Genomic DNA, 22,242 nt, shown 5'->3' on the forward strand with positions numbered 1-22,242 from the left:
GGGTATTATGACACTCCAAGATTTCTCTAAAATTTAATATGATACACAATTTGAGATACCTGTTAACACTTTACGAAAAGCTGAAGAAATACTTTTAAAGTTGGAGTTTTACTTTTTCTTTCTTTTTAACACTCAATAGTTGAAATGTTTCATGCATTTTAAATAAGGTTTTGTACTCTCAATGTAACTCTTCAATATGTGCACTTATTTTGTTAGTTATGAATGTTTATATTATATATATGCTCTGTTCTCTTAGGATAATTTGGTATTACAAATTTAGTTCCTATTATGTTTAGATCACATGCTCAACTTATCTGGTCATAGTGCAAAACTGAAATTTGGTTGCACATTTTAGTTCTAGGTTGCTGCATTAACCGGTTAACCGACCCGAAAATCGAACCGAACCCGAACCGGTTTGGAACCGATTGAATGCGTGGGATTGAAACCGGTCAATTCCGAACCAAATCCGATGGTAACTTATTCAAGAAATGGTTTCAACTCGAACCGGAAACCGATCGTAAACTGGTTCCGAACCGGTTTCAACCCAAATCGGTTTTGAGTTTTCTACCGGTTTTTGCACCTCTTTATGTTACATCAAATATACCGGTTTTTGCACCTCTTTACAGTCGTGGCCTTCATAAGATTGATCAAATGTAGTAGTTGTGGGGAAGACTAACCGAGCTAAGTTTCAAGCCACGAGTCGAAAAGACAACTTTCTATACGATCATTGTTGGGATGAACAAAAACAAGAGCACTTTTGTGAATTAAACTATCAACACAATCTTTTGTATCAATTATGTTCGTTGAGTTAAAAAAAACTTAAATACGCATTGTTTAATTTTAGTTTTCTTGGCTAATGTTATGCAAGTTTGTATAGTATCCTAAATTATACCGAATATAAGTTTTGCTATATAAATGTGTATCATAACGTGCCAGAAATGCTACCGGCCAAAATTTTGTTGTGTCCTAGCAAACTTATGCAGGGGCATGTTGTGAATGTGTATTATGTATTATGTAGAAAATTGCCTTGAACATTTAGTCATGAAGCAAACTTGCAATTAACACCTGTTTCTTTTTTATGTGCCATGTGTGGTTTGTTTCAGAAAACATCCTAGCCTTTAACGTAAAAAAAACAGCTAAAAAGGGAAAAAAAACAAAGGAAAACATAAAAAAGAAAAATAATAATATGGGAAGAAAACGTAAAAGAAAATGTAAAAAAGTCGGCGGCAAAACATAAAAAAGATTAGATAATTTATCATTTTTATGTATGGTTGTGGTCTAACTCACCGTTTTAGTGAAAAATTTTTAGAAATAGGAAAAATTAAATAGTTGAAATGGTTTATAGGAGAGAGAAAATATTTTTAAGTGTTCCGCCATTTCAAATGGCGGAACTCACAATGGTTGCAAAGCGTGTCAGAAGTTGTCTGGTGAGCTGGATGTTTTTCAGGTGTTCCGCCATTTCAAATGGCGGAAGTGACATTTTTTCCATGAGAACCCCACTTTTATCCTTTTATCCTTTTATAGTCTAACTCTATACATTTGTTTCACTTCTGTCATTTGAAATGTCGGAAGTAAATAGTAATATTCCTGACATATGACACAGACTTGATAAGACTTTCTCTCTCCTTTTGATCATACTATTCACTTCCGTCATTTCAAATGACGGAAGTGAATAGTACTGACATGTGACATACACTGAAAAGACTTGTCTCTACCTTTTGACCATAAATAATGATATTTATTATAATAAAATATTTATTACTTTTATTATATAAAGTAAATAAATTAAGAAAGAAATTGAAAAAATAAATTATATATGAAATATTTAAGTTATACTTTTCAAATTACTTATGATATTTAATATTTAAATTATACTTTTTTAATTACTTATAAAATAAAAACTAAAAAAATGTTAAAAAACTTTGGTTTTATCAGAAAAAATAAAAGTATTAAAGCCAAAGTTTTTTTAAAACAAAAGATATAAACTTTTTAAAGAAAACTACGACAAATACTAAAAGAAAACCAATTAAAAAACCAAAGTACTAAAGAAAAATACAACAAATATTTTTTTTAAAGAAAAAAATAGTTAAATTTTAATACTTTACTTTTCTTTTAATTTTTTCTGATAACTATAGAACCAAAGCTTTTTTTAATATTGTTTTAGTTTTTATTTTATAAGTAATTAAAAAGGTATAATTAATATTTTATAATAAATATCATGACTAATTTAAAAAGTATAATTTAAATATTTCATAGATAATTTATTTTTCTAATTTCTTTATTAATTTGTTTACTTTATATAATAGAAGTAATAAATATTTTATTATAATAAATATCATTATTTATAGTCAAAAGATAGAGACAAGTCTTTTCAGTGTATGTCACATGTCAGTATTATTCATTTCCGTCATTTGAAATAGCGAAAGTGAATAGTATGGTTAAAAGGAGAGAGAAAAGTCTTGTCAAGTCTGTGTCATATGTCAGGAATATTACTATTCAAATGACGGAAGTGAAACAAATATATAGGGTTAGGCTATAAAAGGATAAAAGTGGGGTTCCGCCATTTGAAATGGCGGAACACATGGAAAAAATGTCACTTTCGCCATTTGAAATGGCGGAACACCCGAAAAACATCCAGCTCACCAGATAACTTCTGACACCCTCTGCAACCATTGCGAGTTCCGCCATTTAAAATGGCGGAACACCTAGAAACCCAAAAATATTTTCTCTCTCCTATAAACCATTTCAACCATTTAATTTTTCCTATTTCTAAAAAATTTTCCGTTTTAGTTTGTTTGTTGAAAATTTAGAGATATAGTTATTACCATAACGAACCAAATTGTTGCCACCGAATGCCCATCATGTGGCTGTGGTTACCCTCAATTGACCGTTTAGTTTGTTTGTTGAAAATTTAGAGATATTGTTATTACCATAACGAACCAAATTGTTGCCACTGAATGCCCATCATGTGCATGTCGCAATGCACGGGTTTCTCTAATACTACTATACACACACATATGCTAAACGCAATAATGTAGTCGTATTTCATACCCACCGCGAAGCGTAGGCTTCTTTTCTAGTATAATAAATACATAAAAAAACAAATTACTAATGTGTCTCTTCTATAACACATTTCTTATTGTTTTTAGTAAAAGAAAGAATTGATCCATGCTAACAACCAACACCAAGAATGAGTATTGTAGAGTCAAAAAGGGCCAAATTAACATGCTTTGCCTCCTCTTGTATTTGAGCATATTTTTATTCTATCATTTCATGAATAATTAACCAGTTCAATTCTATTATAAAATTACGCAATAAATTGGAAAATTACTACTTTAAACGCGATCATTAAATATGCTTAAATTCTATAAACTTAATCAACATGAACTAAATTTAATTAAAAGAAAAAACACTTCTAAAAAAACTGAAATAATAATATCAAAGCCATAAAGCACCGGCTTGTTTAAGAACATGCACCAATTGATGTGTGGTTGAAAACATGTGTTTATAGTGTGTAATCTCGTGTATTTTACTTCTTTATATGTATCGAACACGAGTACTTTGAGTGGTTTTTATGTTTACAAGTGCTCGAAGCTTAAAGGAACAAATTTTGAGCACTTAGGATGGCAAGGAATTATGTTATGGGCAAAAAGGAAACAATCGGGGGTATCCATAAGTGATTTGTGCGCATTTAAAGTAAAACGGGATATCCGGGGCTAGAAAATGAGTTACGAAACCCATAATGTATGAATTTTGGATTTCTCGACTAGAAGGGTATGAAAAAGGAATAATCGGAGCCGTAAGGAAGAGGATGAAGGTCGTAGTCTACGACCCTGTCGTAGGCTACGGTGATCTGAGGTCTGACGAGAAGTGTGTTTTGGGCTTGTTTTCTTCCATTTTAAGTCGGGTTAAACCCTATTTCGATAATTCTTCATACCCTAACATCCTTGGGCGATTTTGGGGGCCGTTCTCCACCATCCTAACACCTACCAATCACCACAAGCATCCATGCTCTCATCATCTGAACCAAGAATCAAGATTTCCAAGATGCTTATGCTAGGCTAAAGCTTCTGTGACCATCTCCGGGTGTAGGGATGTGTTTATGGTCAGACTTTTTAGTATTTTGAAACTTAATATTGGATTTGGATTTGGTTAATCATTCGGTTAGTTGAATCTTTACATTTGTTTGGGTGCTTAAACAGTTTTTTGTAATTGAATGCTTAAGATTGCATCAGTTTATTGGTTTGAGATTTTCGACATTTAGGATTAAGTTCTTATCGTCATTGACCCGTTTATCATTAACCATAGCATTGATTTTATTCATCAATACCTAAAACTGGTAATCAATTAGATTATTATTCAGTTGTGCCAGTTGTTCGGATTAAGTTTTGATAATCAGTAGAGCCAAATATTTAGTCTTTTGCTTATTGATTCAAACAAAGAAATTTCCAAATAGGTTTTATTATTTGTCCAACTTGCTTCACAACCTGAAACCTGGAGATTGCTTATTTCCTCATAATTGTTTACAAATCAAAGTAAAATTGTTTTCGCTTTCAAACCGCTTGACATCGTCTGTCCACTTAGTTTAATATTTCATAAATTATGAATTTGATTAGCACTTTTTATTGATTCCCTGTGAAAACGACATTACTTACTCATACTAGTTATAAGTATTTAAGAATATAAATAATTTACTTGTTTTTTATTAAAGCACAACATCTACATCACCAGTTCACCAGAATATGTGTCGCCGTCACCTCATCCAATAAACCGAACATTTGTTCACCAATAAACACCGCAGGAAACTTCAATTCATCGTTTCCGGCATCATCAAGGCCAAGCAGTGTTGAAGGTAGAATTGGACAAAGTTTCTAAACACGAGAAAACTACATCATGTGTTTATCTCTTTTGCTTTCGAGACAATTGTGAGACTATAGTTATATAGGTGAAATCAAAGGGCATTACTTGAATGCTACTGCGGGTACATGCGAAGAAATGATGAAAAGGTAAGGTGATTTTTCGTGTTGTTTTACATGTTTACAAACTTTAGTATGCCAAAACTAAGTTGTGAAAAATATAAAGTTATGCTGATTTTATAATGATATGGACCCAAATTTAAATCAATTGGATAAATCAATAGGTAACTTATCGTGTTTTGATGAATTTTTGAATTTGATACGATTTTTTATTTTAATTTTTAATTATTGATTGATTTTAATTATTTCACCACATAATACAAAGTTAGAAATGATATACATTTATCCAAAAATGTACTTATGTTTAAATAGGTGCATGTCAATCATGTCATAATATATGGGTAGTCAAAGAAGCGCAAATGTGACATTATCATATAATTAAAAAAAAGGTCAAACTTAAGTTAAAAATGATTTTTAAGGTTGGTCCGAGTGTCTCCAGGTTCGGCTCAGAAGGGCTCGGCCCCGAGAACACTACCTCGAGTGGTTCATCCCTTAACAAAGATCACCCAGATTGGGATGGCTGCGCCAATGATCTTGTGATCACTTTGATTTTCTTTTCATTTTTTTAAACATATAAATGAGGAGATGAGAGGTGGGTTGGTAAGTTTTGATGTTATTATTTTCTCTATATAACCCAGGGGAAACCCCTTATTAGCAAGTAAGGGTAATATGATCCGTTAATAATTACCAAACTAATATATAATAAAGTATATTAATAATTTTTATCTATTATAATATAAATGATTATAATAGTCCTATATAAATATATATTACTATATATTTATTCTTACTATGCAAGTCCTAAATAATGCAATGTTCATTTGCTTACGCCTACCTGGCATGTGTAAGTGACTAATATTTGGTTGTGTATAATATCATTACTGTTGACATTATATAGCAATATTATTTATATTGATTTACTTCAACTACGTATGTAGGACTTAATTGGATATGAGACACTTCATATAAACCTAAACCCATGTGGTTTTTAATTAGGGTGCAACAATAGTAAAACATACACAACCAAAAGTGCCTTGATTCACATTTAGTTTTGTATCTCAATTATTTGAAATTCTGTTTATTGTACCGCAGAACCTCTATTGACTATTTATTCGAACAGATTTGCTTTTTGTCAATTTTTTTTACTTTCTTTGTAATTAGACAATGAACTTAGTTTAATTTAATTAATGCAGAAATTAACAACACGTATATATGTTTCAGGATTAATGTCAATATCATTAAGCCAAGGATGTTTATGCTAACAAGACAAAGGCTCCCTTGGTTTTGATCGTCATAATAAGGTTTGTTTATGTTATTTCAAGAATTGGCTATGGTGTTTTTTCAACACTGAATTAAATAATCAATCCGAATGTCTAGTTTGAAATAAACTTTGAATGCGACACTCATCTTTTTTATGATTTTTTAGCTTCATTTAAGGTGATGTTTGTTTTTTAACACAAAAATTGTCTGCAACCTAATTTCATCTTATTTAATATCTGCAACTGAAGATGTGGTCTGAAGGTCTGCAATATGAAAATATAATACTGTGTGTTTTATAAACTGGATATCGTCTGCATAAGCTGAAAAGTAGTTACCTATCATATATACTACAGTAGATAAAAGTCATTTAACATTTGTAGACTGCTAAAATAATTGGTAGTGGTGTACGAACTATGGAAGTGGGTGATAAACGATAGTGGTGGTGGGTGGTGGATCGTGATGGTGGCCGACAGTGGGAGGTGGGGTGATGAACGGTGGTGGTGGGTGGTGGATGGTTGTGGCGGCGGACGGTGGGTGGTGGCGGGTGGTGGTGGCGACGGACGGTGGGTAGTGATGGTGGATGGTGGTGGTAGTGGATGGTGGTTGTGGGCGACGGGGGTGGTGGTGGTGGTGGGTGGTTAACGGTGGTGGTGGTGAGTGGTTGACGGTGGTGGTGGGTGGTGTTGGTGGACGGTGGTGGTGGTGGTGGACGGTGGTGGTGGTTGCGGACGATGGTGGTGGGTGGTGGTGGCGGCGGACGGTGGATGGTGGTGGTGGTGGAGGCGGACGGTGGGTGGTGATGGTGTTGGACATTAGGTGTTGGTACTTGGTATGATGTTAAGAAGTATGAAGAAGTGTGAAGATGGTGAAAAAAACTTATTTTTTAAGACAGTCTTCAAGAGCTTATGTTTGCGGGCGCAGACATAGGCTCCTTGCAGACTTTATAAGCAAAAACTAACACAACCTTAACCATGTTTATTGTTGATATTGGAAAGTGGATATATATATACCGTTATTGTCAAATGATTAATTTTTTTGACCGATTGATGGTATACCATTTCAAATAAAAGGATCCAATTGCAATAAAGAGGCAGGTAAGCGGGCAACAAGATGCGCCGTCACCCCCCTTTTGAATGGCAAAACCGATCCTACTGAAAATAAAATTATTGTTCTTTGGTGTCGTTGAGTTACTGTGCACCCCGTTGAACTCTTTTTAGAAACGTAGCAGCATCGGGAGCAAGAGACCTAAATGTATCAAAAGCAAAAAGAATGAAGGCGTGTTGATTCTCCACACACGCCTTCTCGTGCTTAGCAATTTTTCCTGCTTCTGTCTTTAACACGGCCTGCCTAGCAACAAACCCGGTGTCCCTAAGCACGACAAGAGGGGACACCCCAGCAAGGTCCACACAAGCATGCTTCCCCCGGCCCATCCAAACACAAGAATGTCCGCTGGTCGGAGAGTAGACATTCCTTCGTAATATTTGACAACTACTTTTCTACTAATGTTATCATTATTTGTTTAGGGTTACTGTTTATAATACGTGACACCATTGAATGATTGAAGCTTCTCAATATTACTTTTTGCAGGAATTGGATTCGAGTAACAAGCGCTTTGCAAATTGAAGTATTACACTCAGATTGGAAGATTTTTTTTTTCTATTTATCAACTATTATGTTGGTTTCCTAAAAAAAATCATAAGTGTAAATATAATATATATTACTTATAAAAATATTATAAGTTAAATTCATCATTTCTTTTTTTTTTTGAACGGTGACTTTCATAATGGTTGAATAATCAGCAACAACTCTCGGAGAGAGCCCCAACCGCCCCACTCGGGCCAAGACTATGTTGTCTTAACCGGGCTCACGCTTGGCATCCGAGTTTGGCTAGGCGTTTCACGAGAAAATTTCGAGCCCCTGCCACTTGACAGGAGTTGTCCGCCCACAAGAGCAAGCTCTCTGGGAAGGAACACTCTAATAGAAAACTCGTGTCGCCATCAAGATTCGAATTTGAGAGGCCAACCGGCATCAAGCTCTCACCCATCGTTTGGCTGGCCACTTGAGCTAGCCCAAGTGGTTTAAATTCATCATTCACTTAACACATTATTTTATTTGAATTTAATTAAATAATATTATATTACTTAAATACATATTATTGTTAAGATTATAATATACAGTTCGATAAAAAAAAGATTATAAATTACACTTGAAAGCTATAAACATTTTACATATAATAAGATGAATTATGAGATATATATGGTTTATCAATGAAGAGGGATCGAGCTTCCTTTCATCTACTTAGGTTTGATGGTGGTGGCTAATTAATATGAATAGGGTGTGTAATTGGAAAATTAGTAGTTGACAAATTTTCTAATAGACTTAGTAATGCGTGAAAGGTGAGGACTCTCGTTTGCGGGAAGAGCCACAGTTGAGGTGTGTTTGTGGGATAGCAGTGCACTACTAGTTTACATAGCTAATAGTAACCTTAAACCAATATATATGACATGTCGTGATGTGGTTAAAATTATGGTACGTGGTTTCAACCTTAGTTTTGTTAACCTGTAGTAGCCTCGCTTAGATTATATATCACACGAGCTCTAATTCTTGACCCAGTTCTACAAGACTACAACAACATACGTGGCATGACGTTTCATTTACTTTTGTCAGCATTGAAATATCATATATTTACTTTTCTCATGCTTAATTAGATATTTGAATCTTGCACCCAGAGTCTGATATTCTTGTTTGGTTATGTATGCAGATATATTAAATGACCACATTTGAGCTTAATTATATACATATTATCACTTAAAATGCTTGGTGTACGTATCTAAAAATATAAAGTCTAATATCCTTTACTACAAAAATGACCGAGTTTAAGTTAAATGATTATTGTTTTGTTTCATCTATAGAGGGTGATTGATCGGTTGTGTGTTGTGATCAACATAAGAACAACCCCTTTTGTGTTTGTGAGACCGTGATTAACAAAAATTATGTAAAGTAGAGGGTTAATATTGTAACTACTTTTCTTGAACTAAATGGTATTGTGGATAATGGTTAAAAAAAAGACACACGTTGTGTGTTGTACGTGTAACATTATTTTTTGTAAGACTTAAAACTTAAGATGCACTCTACTTCTATATTATACATGAGATATAGATAAACTCACATTAGAAACATAAAGCTCTTCACTGAGAGACGCTTCACAATAATGCAAGATTCCTATGAGTTCTTTGTTGAGACTTTTCTCTTCATCCTGCTAAATGGACCCATAGACTTGTCTGCAATGTAAGAGTATATCACTTGGCTCCAAGAGTTATAAGACTCTAAATTTTCATAGCATTCAGGCGCTATTTCCCTTAGTTTATGAAGCTTACTACCCGGGATTCGTGGAAAATCATGGTGTTCATTATGGTACCCAACATGCCATGACACTATATTTAGTGGACCATAATATGAATACGTTTCTTGGCCTTCTTTCTTGTTGAATACATAGTGTTCAGAGATGAAATGGCCCGCAATTGGGTGTATTCCACCTCCGACAAACGTGGAAAGAATCAAGTAACTTAAAGATCTCCATCCCCAAAACTAGACAAAATATGCATCGAACACTATTTGGATAGTAAAGTTGATGAATTCCCATTTTCCGGGGTGTTTAGGGTTGACGAACAAGGGTTTAATCGCGTAAAAGAAGAGTTGGAAGAGTACCCATATGCATTTTGTTGCGGCATTTGTTACTAGACGTGCCTCCATGAGCGTAGGGATGTCAATGCCCATTCCGTCGACTCCTTGGTAACGATGGTGCTCAAGGTGGTATTTTTGGAAGGTGACGGACATTGGTACGACGATAGGGAGATTAGCAAAGATGCCAAGGAAACGGTTGTGAATTGGGTTAGAAAATGCAAGATTGTGACTTAGTTCATGAATAGCTAAGAAAAGATTGTGATTGAGAAAAGATCCAAAAAAATATGCAACCATGAGTATCTTTGCCCACCTTGACATGTGAAGGTACACGGCGGTCCTTAGTTGGAGCAAAACAACTAGAGTGACCTACAAAAACGACACTCGGTCGGTGTAAATTACGCTTTAGTTAAAATAAGTAAAAACAACTGTTGACTTTAAATTTAAATAGCATGAAGATTGTGTGTGTGAGTGTGTGTGTACATATATATAAAAGACTTCATATTAAGTTATAGATAACTCATGAAGAATGGGGATTAATACCTTGAGGAGTGACCAGGGATCAGTACCAAAGAGTTGTCTGATTTGGGGGTAACGTGACAGGATCTCACGACGACGAGAAGCATGTGGTTCATCGGAATATGACCACAAAAACTCATCGGCCGCCAGGGGTTTACTTGTGTTTTTGGCCACCATGATCTCTTAGACAGTCATCCTCCTGATTTGAGTTGTGTTTTAAGGGAAAAAAAATTGGGTTAGAACTCAGAAGATTAACTAGATTTTAAACAAAATTAATTAGCTTGAAATAATTTAAAGGCCCCAATCCGACCAGTAAATAATTTCATCTTGTTGGTGTTACCTATTTTGTGTGTACTATCGTGTCAAATTTAATTACTTGTTTTGTGTACGATCATCTCAGTTGTCATCTTTAGCAAAAAAGGGTAAAGAAAGAGGTCCACAAGTATTGTTTCAAACTTTTTAAAATGAAACACAACACCTAAAAAAGTGACTATAAAATCATGGTGTGTCTTTAATCTTGGCAACTATAACCTAAATTAGATAACTAGTTTTGTAATGCCGTGACGCAGCGCTGCATTAACATGCATCCCGTTGATATGGGTTAGATTCGTTACGACACCGATACTAAATTAGAAAAATTATTCTGTAAACAGTCGTATATCTTATAATAAAGAAAAAGTGACGTATTAGAAAAACAAATACGGTACCGGCAACATCTTTCCTTTTTTTTAAAGTTAACGATTTTTTAAAATATACCATACCGGCACGAAACACAAAAAAAAATTAGTGAACGTTCAAAATTATATAATAATATCACGTATCAAAAAGCTTAACTTAAAATTAAGATATTATAAAAAAGAAACATACGGTTGGTAAACAAGCATGGCTGCAAGTCGGCGTGGTCAGCATTGGTGTACCACACCGAGTTACGGTTGGCATGGTATGAGCACTAAATCATAAACATAAATGAGTAAACCTGCGTCAAATTCAGTCGGCATCGACATAAAGAGAATCAACTTAACATGGGCAATGAACATATCTTATCTAGTGTTTTTTAAACGGGAAAAGCGGTCCAACTAATGATATCAAAGGTTCAATCAACTGTCACAGTTTCGTCTAGTTCATTCGTGATCAATTAGTGTAAATGTAGCCCACTGTAGTGCAGGCTGCACTCACAGGCCCAACCGGCCCAAGAAATACATTTAAAAAAATGAAAAGCCCACTGCAGTCTGCAAGCCCAAAAATTATATAACTGAAAAAATTAAAATCAGAAACCAGGTTTCAGCCCGACCCTAACCAATTAGGTTCAGTCCGGATTTTTCATCTCTCAAACCGGTTTCTGAACCGAACCAGTTTGGGTCAACCGGTTTTGACCATCGTTTGACCAACCCGGACCAGTATAGAGCCCAAACTGGATTGAGTCAAAAACCGGTTTTTTGCACCTCTAGCCCAGCCCCATCCACCCACAAACACATAGTATGCACCTATACAACTTGATTAAAAACATTACATGGAGAATACAATTAAGCATAACTTGATTTTGTCACAGCCTAGTTAATCAATTAAACATTTAAACCCAACTTGATTTTATCATAGTAAAAATTCTTTACATTAAAGTATTCTACTTGATTAAAACCATAACATATTCACAACCATGGATTTCATCAATTAAGCCCAACTTCACTTAAGAATAGAGAAGTTAAAATTCTTATACATTCAAATTGTTCTCAAATACTCCACCAACTTAATCCAATTCTTTTACAGCAAATATTAAACCAGAAAGTGTAGACCAACAACGTGACGGTTCAATATGGTTATATCACTGCAAGAAAAGAACAAGAATCGCTTATCAAGTATGCTACATTTTCACTATTTGATCATGAATAATGTGAAACTAATCATGGTTTTCTGTCTATGTGGTTAATGCCTATCGCTACAATTAGGAAGATCCCCCGGTTTTTATATAAAGCTATTGGCATATTTTGTTTGACGCATGCTACTATCTCTTGCATCAAATAATTAGAAACTCGTTGCCAAAAACCCAACATTCGTTGGTTTTTAGGGTCCAAGTTTTCAAAAACATGGACCCAGACCTTTGCCAACGTCACAGCTAAATGGTCGTGGCCTTCTCCCAATTCTCGGTGTGGGAAGGAGATTTGATTGTTCCATAGAGTGATGTGTTTGGAGAACAATGTAAAAATATGATAGAAATATAAGAGAAGAGAGTGTATATTTGGTGTAAAAATTTTGGAAAGGAGTTTGTTAATATAGGGTTAAAATATGTATATTTTTCTTCTTATTAATCAAACGGTCATATGACCGTCGTCAAATTTCATCTCACAAACCACATTGGGTTCACCAAGCCGAAAACTTGAACCGGTTGCCATACCCAGGGGGTCGGCATCGGTGTTGCCAACCCACCCGCACAATGTCGACCCCAGATACCCTAGTGGATTAACTTTCATATATTACCCTAACTAACATTTCTAAAGTTCAAACATGATATTTAGCGATTAGTCAAAAGGTAGAACTATGATTCTTCTAGGGTCATGTTATTCATACACCCCTTTTAAAAACTCACACACCCTATATACGATCGTATAGGACCTATACGATCGTATGGGACAAAAGTACATCTGCACGCGCAGTGTACGGAATTTGACTGTGAGTCATACGATAGTATGACTCCCATACGATCGTATGGAAACAAAATAAAAACAAAAACCAAATTTGATTAAGATAGCCGTGCATGTTAAAACCAAACGTGATATACTTGGACATGAATTCTGCATAATATATGATATAATATCCCGTACGTATTACCCTCGTTTTATGCAACGACACGATACAATAAACGTGATATACTTGGACATGAATTCTGCATAATATATTATATAATATCCCGTACGTATTACCCTCGCTTTACGCAACGACACGATACAATATTCCGACGTGATATATTATTCAGTTTATTATTTGATACGACACAATATTCCGGACGTGATATAATATTCTACCGGTTTTAATATACGGGTCTCGCGCCGAACGAAGAAGACAACCAACTAGTTATACTTTACAAAAGTTTAAGCCTTTTAAAGTTATAATTTCTTAAAATAGTTATACCAACAGTTCTGAATAATAAATGGGTAGTTAACACATGCTATACCCTTTGTTAAAACTCAAAACTCACAAGTTGCATATTTGTTAAAAAAAAAGTTATACGATCGTATAGTATCCATACTATCGTATGGAAAGTCTGGACAACAGACAAAACCTGCGAAAATCTGACAAAAGCTGCATTCTTATACGATCGTATAGGAGCTATACGATCATATGGTTTCTTAGGGTGTGTGAATAGGTCAAAGGGTGTGTGGCTAACCAAAGCCTTCTAAAATATAAAGTTGTAATAATTATGTTTTCTTTAAATCATGTGTTTTAAAATTATAAAACATGTCTATTTTATAGTACTTAGTGTGAGGATGAACATGTCATGTCAACGACTAAAAGAAAGCTAAAGTCACATCTCGAATGTCGAATCCAGAATTACACACAGCTCACATGTTGCCCCAATAAAGCCCATATGGTTTATGGAATGTCAAAAATACCCCCTAAAAGTTTGTTATGTTACAAATTAAAAATAAAATGAAAATGCAACGTCCACAAACAAAAGCTAAAGTCACATCTCGACTTAGAATTAATACATGACAGCTCACATGTTTGGCACAATAAAGCCCATCTGGTTTACGTAATATCAAAAATACCCCTTGGGTGGACGGAGCTATAGAAAATGAAAGCAAGCAAGGTAGATGTGGTATCATGAGAAAATATTATTCCCACCTCTAGGTATCGTAACTTCAACATCTGAGTGGGATAGCCAAATTGTATTGAAATTGTATCAAAGAAGATTGAGATGAAGAATCGAGGCGGGAGAAACACAGGAACACCATTCTCCCATACATAACGTGATGCCCCCTATGCGGGATGTGGTACCGACATGTTGCGTGGCTTCCATTCCGTATATCGAATAACGTTAATATAGAAAATCAAACATCAATTTCTATTTTCTTGGAAAACTACTTGATCCAAATTTCGTATATTAAAGGCTTTTAATATTTAAAAAACTAGACAAAGCCGATCAATCTAGTTTTGCTATACAAAAGTCCATAAAATTGTATAGGAAATACGTAATATTAAAAATAATTATATAATAATACCTTATTACCTCTCAAACTAAGCGAAACTTCATAAAATGATATTTGATTTTTATTTTATATATATACCTCATATTGTAGAAATACCATCCTAATCAGACCAAAACCCGATGTTTTAGGACCCATACATGCGAGTCCATTCATGCCTTACCAAGTTGAAAATGGGTAATTAGGCACATTAGTTTCATATCAATGAAAAGTTCCTCTTAGACAAACTGATGTATCACGAAGATTGGGTTGAAAGGTGTTTTTATTAAAAAACTAGGTTAGGTACCCGTGTGCATCACGGGTTTAACAAATTTAAATTTGCAAGTCTAAAAACATTTGAAATATCATAAAAAAATTTTGGGTATTAAATATAAAAAGTAGAAACATACATTGTAGTTAAAAAAAATAGTAACACATTTATCATAGAACATGTAAAATATTATATGATCGAACACAAGATAGATGATACAGTTATTCATCTAGTGAGTAAAAAAATACAAAAAGTGGTAAATTACAGTAACTACGGACGTAATTAAGTTACAATCAAATTTGACGAAGTTAAACATAAATCACAATATTAATAATTTGTAAGTTTACCATCTGCATCCAATATTAAAAATTTGACTTCGTCTCTGCTCTTGACTCTTGATAGTGTCACATACAACTGTCCATGACTGAAAACCGACTGTGTTAAATACAAACAACTTTGATAGTGACTCTCCTGGGCTTTTGTTCATCTATTAGGTCAGATTTCCAAGTACAATCTGGCACCCGATATCCTCAAATTAGTTGATTATCAAACATTTTATTGTACCTGTAACCATAAACACATACTTATATTACAAATAATATATAAGCTTTAAACATGCAGTATATGTGAGTGCCTATATGGCTAAAATTATATGATAAAAAATTGTACAAAAACATTTTCTTTAAAATTACGAAAAAGAACATCAAATAGGTATCATATGAACACAAAATTGTACAAAAATCCTTCAGGTAATCAACATAATCACAAACTTTTTATATGCATGTATGTGAAAAAGAACATTTATTTAATAATTACGAAAACAAACATCAAATAGATATGCAAGTGTGTTAAGGTTGATTAACTATATTAGATAAAATACATATATATATATATATATATATATATATATATATTTGTTGTGAATGAGTCTTTGAGAAATAAAATTACCTGGCCCAGTTATAGCTCGATTTGGGTTATATATTATCTCTAAAAGTTTCTTTAATAATGCCTGCAATGCTCCAGAAAAAAGGCAACATAGCCAATTATGTAAATCAATAATAAGCTGCAACCTAACAACGGATCATGTTGCAAGTAAAAAGGGTCATCAGTCTTTCATTTTTATCATTATATCTAACAGTAAGTTAGTATCATACAATAATAACTTGGAAGCTACAACATACCCAAGTATGGTGGCTAACACGTGTGTACTTCAACTCTGCAAGGCGATGCATCTAAAGGAAATGTAAGACCGCCCAAATAAGCTTGGATGCCTAAGAAATTAGTGGTATGTTTGGTTGTCCGATTATATCTCACAAATATAAGCCAAATAAAGAAGGCACTTGTAGCTCTATTACCTGCAAAATTAGCCAAAACATGAAACTTTATAATATGGCATTTTAAAAAACAGTCCTAATTTTAAATAGAAAAACTACGATATAATACAATGTACAGTTACTTTTTACATACATATGCAACATATAAACATATATCACTTTTTCATAATGAACTGCAACATTAATTCTTTCAATCTTGTTCAAGGCAAACTACAACATTAATTCTTCCAATCTTGTTCAAGGCATAAAATAGATTAAACTCATACTAATATACTATGAGTAATTATCTCAAGATTTAATCCCATAATAACTACCAAACCAGAAGCCACCAATGGTAAAACCTATCCAACTTATCCAAATGTTTTTCCAGCAAATGAAGCTTCTACATCGAGTGATGCTAGTGCAGTGGCTAAACCCATATTGCAAATAATATAGTCTCCAAAAAATATATTTAAACTATTTATATATAAGTTAAGTGCAAAAATAAAAAAAGGAGATAGTACAAATAATTTATACTCAATTGATTTAATTACCTACTATACTTTTTCCAGACCCAAATGCATCTAAAATGGTGATGGCATTCCTATCAGTATCAAAGTTATTAAAGCAAGGTAATTCTACAAAGTTGGTGTTTATACCAATATAACCAAAGGTTAATGGTAGAACACTTGATGAGTTATAGGCACGTAGACAAAAAAAATCGATATTTGTAACTATAATTTCATATTTGGAAACACAATAATTAAAATCAGCTAAACTTATAGTATAAGATAACATATTTAATTGATCAATAAACCCCAACAGAAGTAGTATACATGATATACATCCCCAAGCCTAAACATCAAAAAGTTTGTAAAACACATAGAAAGAATGAATTAAGAACGAATTGTGTACCTAACCGCCATAGCAAGGTTTAACAAAACTGTTTTCTGATTGGAATTGAAGAATACGGTGCTAGATTTGATCGAAACATAAGAATACGGTGGCCAGATCTGATAGAATAAGAAGAATATGGTGGCCGGATCTGATTGAATAAGAAGTATACGATGGCCGAATGTGATCGACTAAGAAGAATACGGTGGCCGGATCGTTGAGACATGGATGATAATATGAAGCTATGATAGGAATTGCAGGATTGAAGAGAAGAGAAAGAGAGAATAGATTTCGGTAAGGATGATTTAGGGTTTGTATGAATGACGGCGAATCAGCGGTGGTTACAGGTTAGTAGATGTAAATCGAGTCGGGTAAGGATTTTAAACGGTTTTCTAAATGGAGTGTGGTGGGAGGCCGGAATGTGAGACTAATAATGTTGTAAATGGATGACACGTGGCGTAATGAAAGTTTTATTTATTTAGTAGTATAGATTACTTCGGTGTTTTTATATTAACCTATTAAAAAGTCAAAAAGTCATCGGTGCCGCTCTATATTTCTTTTTTGTCTCATTCACACAATAGTAACCACTCATTGCTTGTTGCCACTGGTCACTTTGTCCAATCATGAATAAAATGCCTTAGCCAGATCAACTAGGGCCCCCTTCTATGGTTTATCAGAATCATACCTCAACACATCATCATGTGCATGTGTTTAAAAATCTAATTATTGTTTCAATTATTAATCATTATTATCTGTGTTTTTGTTTTAATAAATTATAAGACAATTTAATAAATAACATTAGGTCAGGACTCACTGGACGAGTATTGAATATTGATAGATCATCTCCATTTAAATTGATCATTATTGTATGTTACACATGTCGGAGTCACGCGTTACTCATTACCAGCCATTTGGATGTTCAATACCAAATACGCGGTCTTAAACTCACTTAAAGAACCCATTTGGAACATCATTACTGTATTTCCTCTCAATCTATAATTTTGAATTTTTAACATTATACTCACTGTATATAATATTTAACAGAAAAATTGACATAATTTAAGTATTTACAAGAGTGAAAACATTGTCACATGAACTAAATAAAGATATGATATCATGATGAGAAGAAAGAGAAAAGGTTGGGGACAAGAATGGGCCTGGAGCATTCTATAAAAGGAAGGAGCTTTCATTTATCTGGGTAAAGATGAACTGTCAAAACACAGCCAAATCAAAGGACATTGTGGTGGGGGACACCCTTCAGTTTAAACCCCCTCCACATGTTACCACTCATATACTACAAAATAAACTTACCCCACTACCCCTCCTCTCTACTATTAGGTAATTCAATTCTTATCTTTTTTTTTTTTTTAAAGCAAAATTCAATTCTTATCTAGATTCAGATTCATATGTGAAATAAACTAAAAATCTATAGAAAATTTTTTAATATTAATTTTTAATAGGAAGGGTAGTTTGGTAATTTCATTTGGAATTAACTATAACCGTAAAATTCAACGCATTAACCGCTAAGGACCACCTATGTTATGAAAACATAACTATCGAGCCCATTTGTGAACATTTTTCCAACCATCTAGGTTAATTATGTTAAGTCTTAGGGGTGTTTGGGATTGCTTATTTTTAGCAACTTATAACTTCTTAACTTTATAAAAAGTAATAAGGTGTTCGGGATTGCTTATATTGTGAGAAGAAAAGTCCCATAAGTTACACTTTTGTAACTTATTAACTTAATGAAAAGTTATGAGGTGAAATAAGGAATCTCAAACACCCCCTTAATAAAAAATTACCAAATCATTTGTTGTGTTGGAGATGTACCCAATTCACTTTTCCACACAAACAGTCAAATTCTTTTGCATAACATTTGGGCTACTAAAAGCCTAAATCAGTTTCCGCTGACACAAACCAAGCAAACGGCACCGGTGTTACCAACATAGCCAATGAAACCTAAACGTATACCCGATGAAGGCCCCATATGCCCCTTATAATAACAAAATTGACATTTGTAGTCATAAATACATAGTTTTGTAGTAGCATATCTATCTTTACTCGTGTATACTTCTTTAGTTCAAAAATAACACAAACTAGAAGTTGCGCGAGTAGAAAATATAGATAAGTAAATCTGTTGCTGCATCAGTTATTATAGGTGACAGAAAAGAAAGGCATTCTTTAAAGGATAAACAAGTAAAAAGAACAAATACTTGAATCTAATTCGTGTAGCGTATATTTATAGCAGATATGTGACCAAATACTCGTGCATCTCATGATTATATACGAGAAATTATTCTAACATGATCATAATAAAAAAAATGGATACTTTCATTTATCTAGCCATAAGTTTTTAAGACTTACACCATCTTATTCACACAAATACATGTTAATGTGGGGCTAATAGTATAATAGTAACAATGTAACATACTAACACAACCCTCAAAAGAACATGCATACCTTTGGAGTTTATTGACACAAACCAAAGTACACAACACAAAGAAGAAAGTTAATCAGAGAAGAAAAAAACCTATGGTTAGGGCTTCAAGAACCCATAACAGCGCAATTGTAAACAAACACACCAGCATGTTCCTTAGCCCCAAGAACCTTCCAATCCAAGACTCCATTTTTAACACCTGATTTTGGGTTCCATGAGTTAACCACAATGGCTTCACCCTCTGGACCCCTTTGACCACCCACAACCAAAAGCTCATCCCCACAAGCCCTAAACGCTAAACCCCAACCGTTAGACGAATCAGCCCGAACAGGAAGCCGACCCAAAACATCCCACGAATTCTTCTCTTTATCATACTTTTTAACCATATTCGTCAAATACTCAACCGCGTATAACTCATTATTAACAACCGCCACAAGTGGCGGTGCCATTGCAGCCCGGTTCACATTCGGGTACATTCCTTCAATTTTCCTCCACTTCCTTGTTTTAAGATCAAATTCTTCACCACACGTTAATGAGTCGTTCGGATTCGTCATTCCTCCAATAACATAAAACTTTTCATCCATAAAAAATCCAGCACATAACCTACGTGGGGTATGCATATTGGGTAACATTTCCCATCGGCCCGTTAACGAATCGTATAACTCCACCGAGTTTAAAATATTACCATTTTGGTCACTACCTCCCGCAACTATAGCAACCGACCCTAAACTCCCCGATGCAAATAAACAACGCGGACGACTCATATTATCACACTTAACCCAGTTTCTGTATACCAAACTATACTTCCATATCGCAAACTCAAACAACTCTCGCCCAAAAACCAACAACTCACCACCTACCGCTAACGACTCTTTATCCGCATGATTAAAACACTCATCACAAGGAATTTTAGGCAGTTTCATCCAGTTTTTCGTAGCCGGATCAAACGCCTCCCATCCTCTCGGATCACAAACCATATACACCCAATGCTCTAAAATCTTCAACTGTTTTCTTCTCTCATATAAATAACCAGTCTTTATAAGATCATTAAACTTAGAATTTAAACAGGAAAGCGAAGCGTAATCGAATCTACAAGCTTTCGAGAGACAAATTAATGCTACGTCATCGTATAATCCCGGAATAAGATGATCATCATCTGTCTTCTTGTGCTTCATCTTTTCTACCTTGAATAAGTTGTTTAATCTTACCTATACCTATTAACTATACCTATACCTAAACCTCCAAATTAAGACTTGAACAGTTTCAAATACTGTTATATTAATATTATCATCTCATCTCAACAAATTAATATCCAAATTAAATGATTCTAACTATCCTACATCCTTCAATTTAGCCTATAATCATAATAATATCCTAAAAAAGCCCTAAAATCAATCCGTTAAAATCAAAGTTATACATCAATCCAAATCGATTAAATCGGTAAACATTTAACTAAATTTCGTGGTGAAAACTGAATCTAGGTTACGAACAGAAGCAATTGAGATCGGAATATAAAACCAGCATGAGAACGTTAGTGTTTTACCGTACTGTCACGGCGGATGACGGAGGTGCCGGAGGTGACGTGGACGGCCGGAGATGAGTGTTGATATGCGGTTGAGGTGAGATGAAATGAAAGGAATAATATTATTGTTATATATATGTGTGTGTGTGAGAGGTGGATTGGAGAAGGATAAAATGGTACGTTCGTGACAAAGAGAGAAGACTGAAACTGGTTGGAGAGAAGATGGAGTGGAAGTGAGAAGGGTTTTATTGTTGCCAAAACTTATATTTCCATTTCTACCCCTCGATGTTACATAAGTTATATTATATATCACTCACCCAATAGACTAACAATTTCTATTTTATTTTATTTTTATATTTCATCCAAACGATTTACAATGAAGTGGCAGGTAAGCGGACAACAAGCTGCGCCGCAATAGACAATCATAAAGTTTCCTTGGGAGTTGAGATGGTTGGAGAGACGAAGATGAAGGCTGGGAAAGTGTTCAGGGGCGGAGTAAGAGACCTAATGGGTTCAACCACTCGGAGTATGGCGATAGCTTCAATCGAAATTTGTCAAACTACTACATTACCAACATCCCCCATGGGTTTACTTCTAAAAGAATCGGGTTCAAGCTACAGATTTTGGGTAGGCTTGTGGATGTCTACCTTGCTAAAAAGAAAAACATCACTGGGGGTACCTTTGGATTCGCCAGATTTCGCAATGTAAAGGATCCTCTGGCATTGGAAGAACAACTCAATGGAATTTGTCTTGGCAATACAACTTTGGTGGCTAATCTTTCAAAGTTTGACCGAAGGATAGAAGTGGGTACAGGGGCAAAACCTCAAGGGCATTCTACTAGCTCGGTCACTCGGGCGACACGAACACTCGCCCACCAGTGTTCAAAACTTCCGAGTCAAATGGGAGAACCTTGGCAGATGTTGCGAGAGGCGGACTCGCGGGTGCAATGTGGGAATGAATCCCATGGTGAAGAAGGTAAGTCACAATGTCATTTGCATTCCAGATTCTGTTTCCCCTAAACCTCCTGCTTGGCTAGACTTATGTGTGTTGGGTGAGGTTAAGAACGTCGATACTCTATCAAACATTTTCTCTTTGATGAAAATGGATGGGCTCTTTAATTGTAAAACAAGATTATTTAGGAGGGCTCAATGTTCTTGTGCAATTTCAAGGCAAAGAAGAAGGTGAACGACA

The 22,242-nt window shown here is 34.5% G+C and overlaps 1 protein-coding gene and 1 pseudogene across 1 annotated transcript; both read right to left on the minus strand.

Moving 5' to 3' along the window:
* Positions 1–9,256: 9,256 nt before the first annotated feature.
* LOC143578199 (sphingolipid delta(4)-desaturase DES1-like) lies at positions 9,257–10,628 on the minus strand (annotated as a pseudogene).
* An 8,802-nt stretch (positions 10,629–19,430) lies between these two features.
* LOC143578186 (F-box/kelch-repeat protein At5g60570-like) lies at positions 19,431–21,212 on the minus strand. The gene has a single exon (XM_077061849.1). It carries the CDS (start codon positions 20,702–20,704, stop codon positions 19,637–19,639), a length of 1,068 nt encoding a protein of 355 aa, XP_076917964.1. The 5' UTR covers positions 20,705–21,212; the 3' UTR covers positions 19,431–19,636.
* Between the last annotated feature and the right edge of the window lie 1,030 nt (positions 21,213–22,242).

The sequence above is a fragment of the Bidens hawaiensis genome, unplaced genomic scaffold (assembly GCF_021521415.1).
Source record: "Bidens hawaiensis isolate Kalapana, Puna unplaced genomic scaffold, B.hawaiensis_p1.1 tig00029060_1, whole genome shotgun sequence".
Classification (NCBI taxonomy): domain Eukaryota; kingdom Viridiplantae; phylum Streptophyta; class Magnoliopsida; order Asterales; family Asteraceae; genus Bidens; species Bidens hawaiensis.

Coding starts and splice junctions, on each gene's coding strand:
- LOC143578186 (XM_077061849.1), bottom strand. CDS start 20,704: ATGAAGCACAAGAAGACAGATGATGATCATCTTATTCCGGGATTATAC.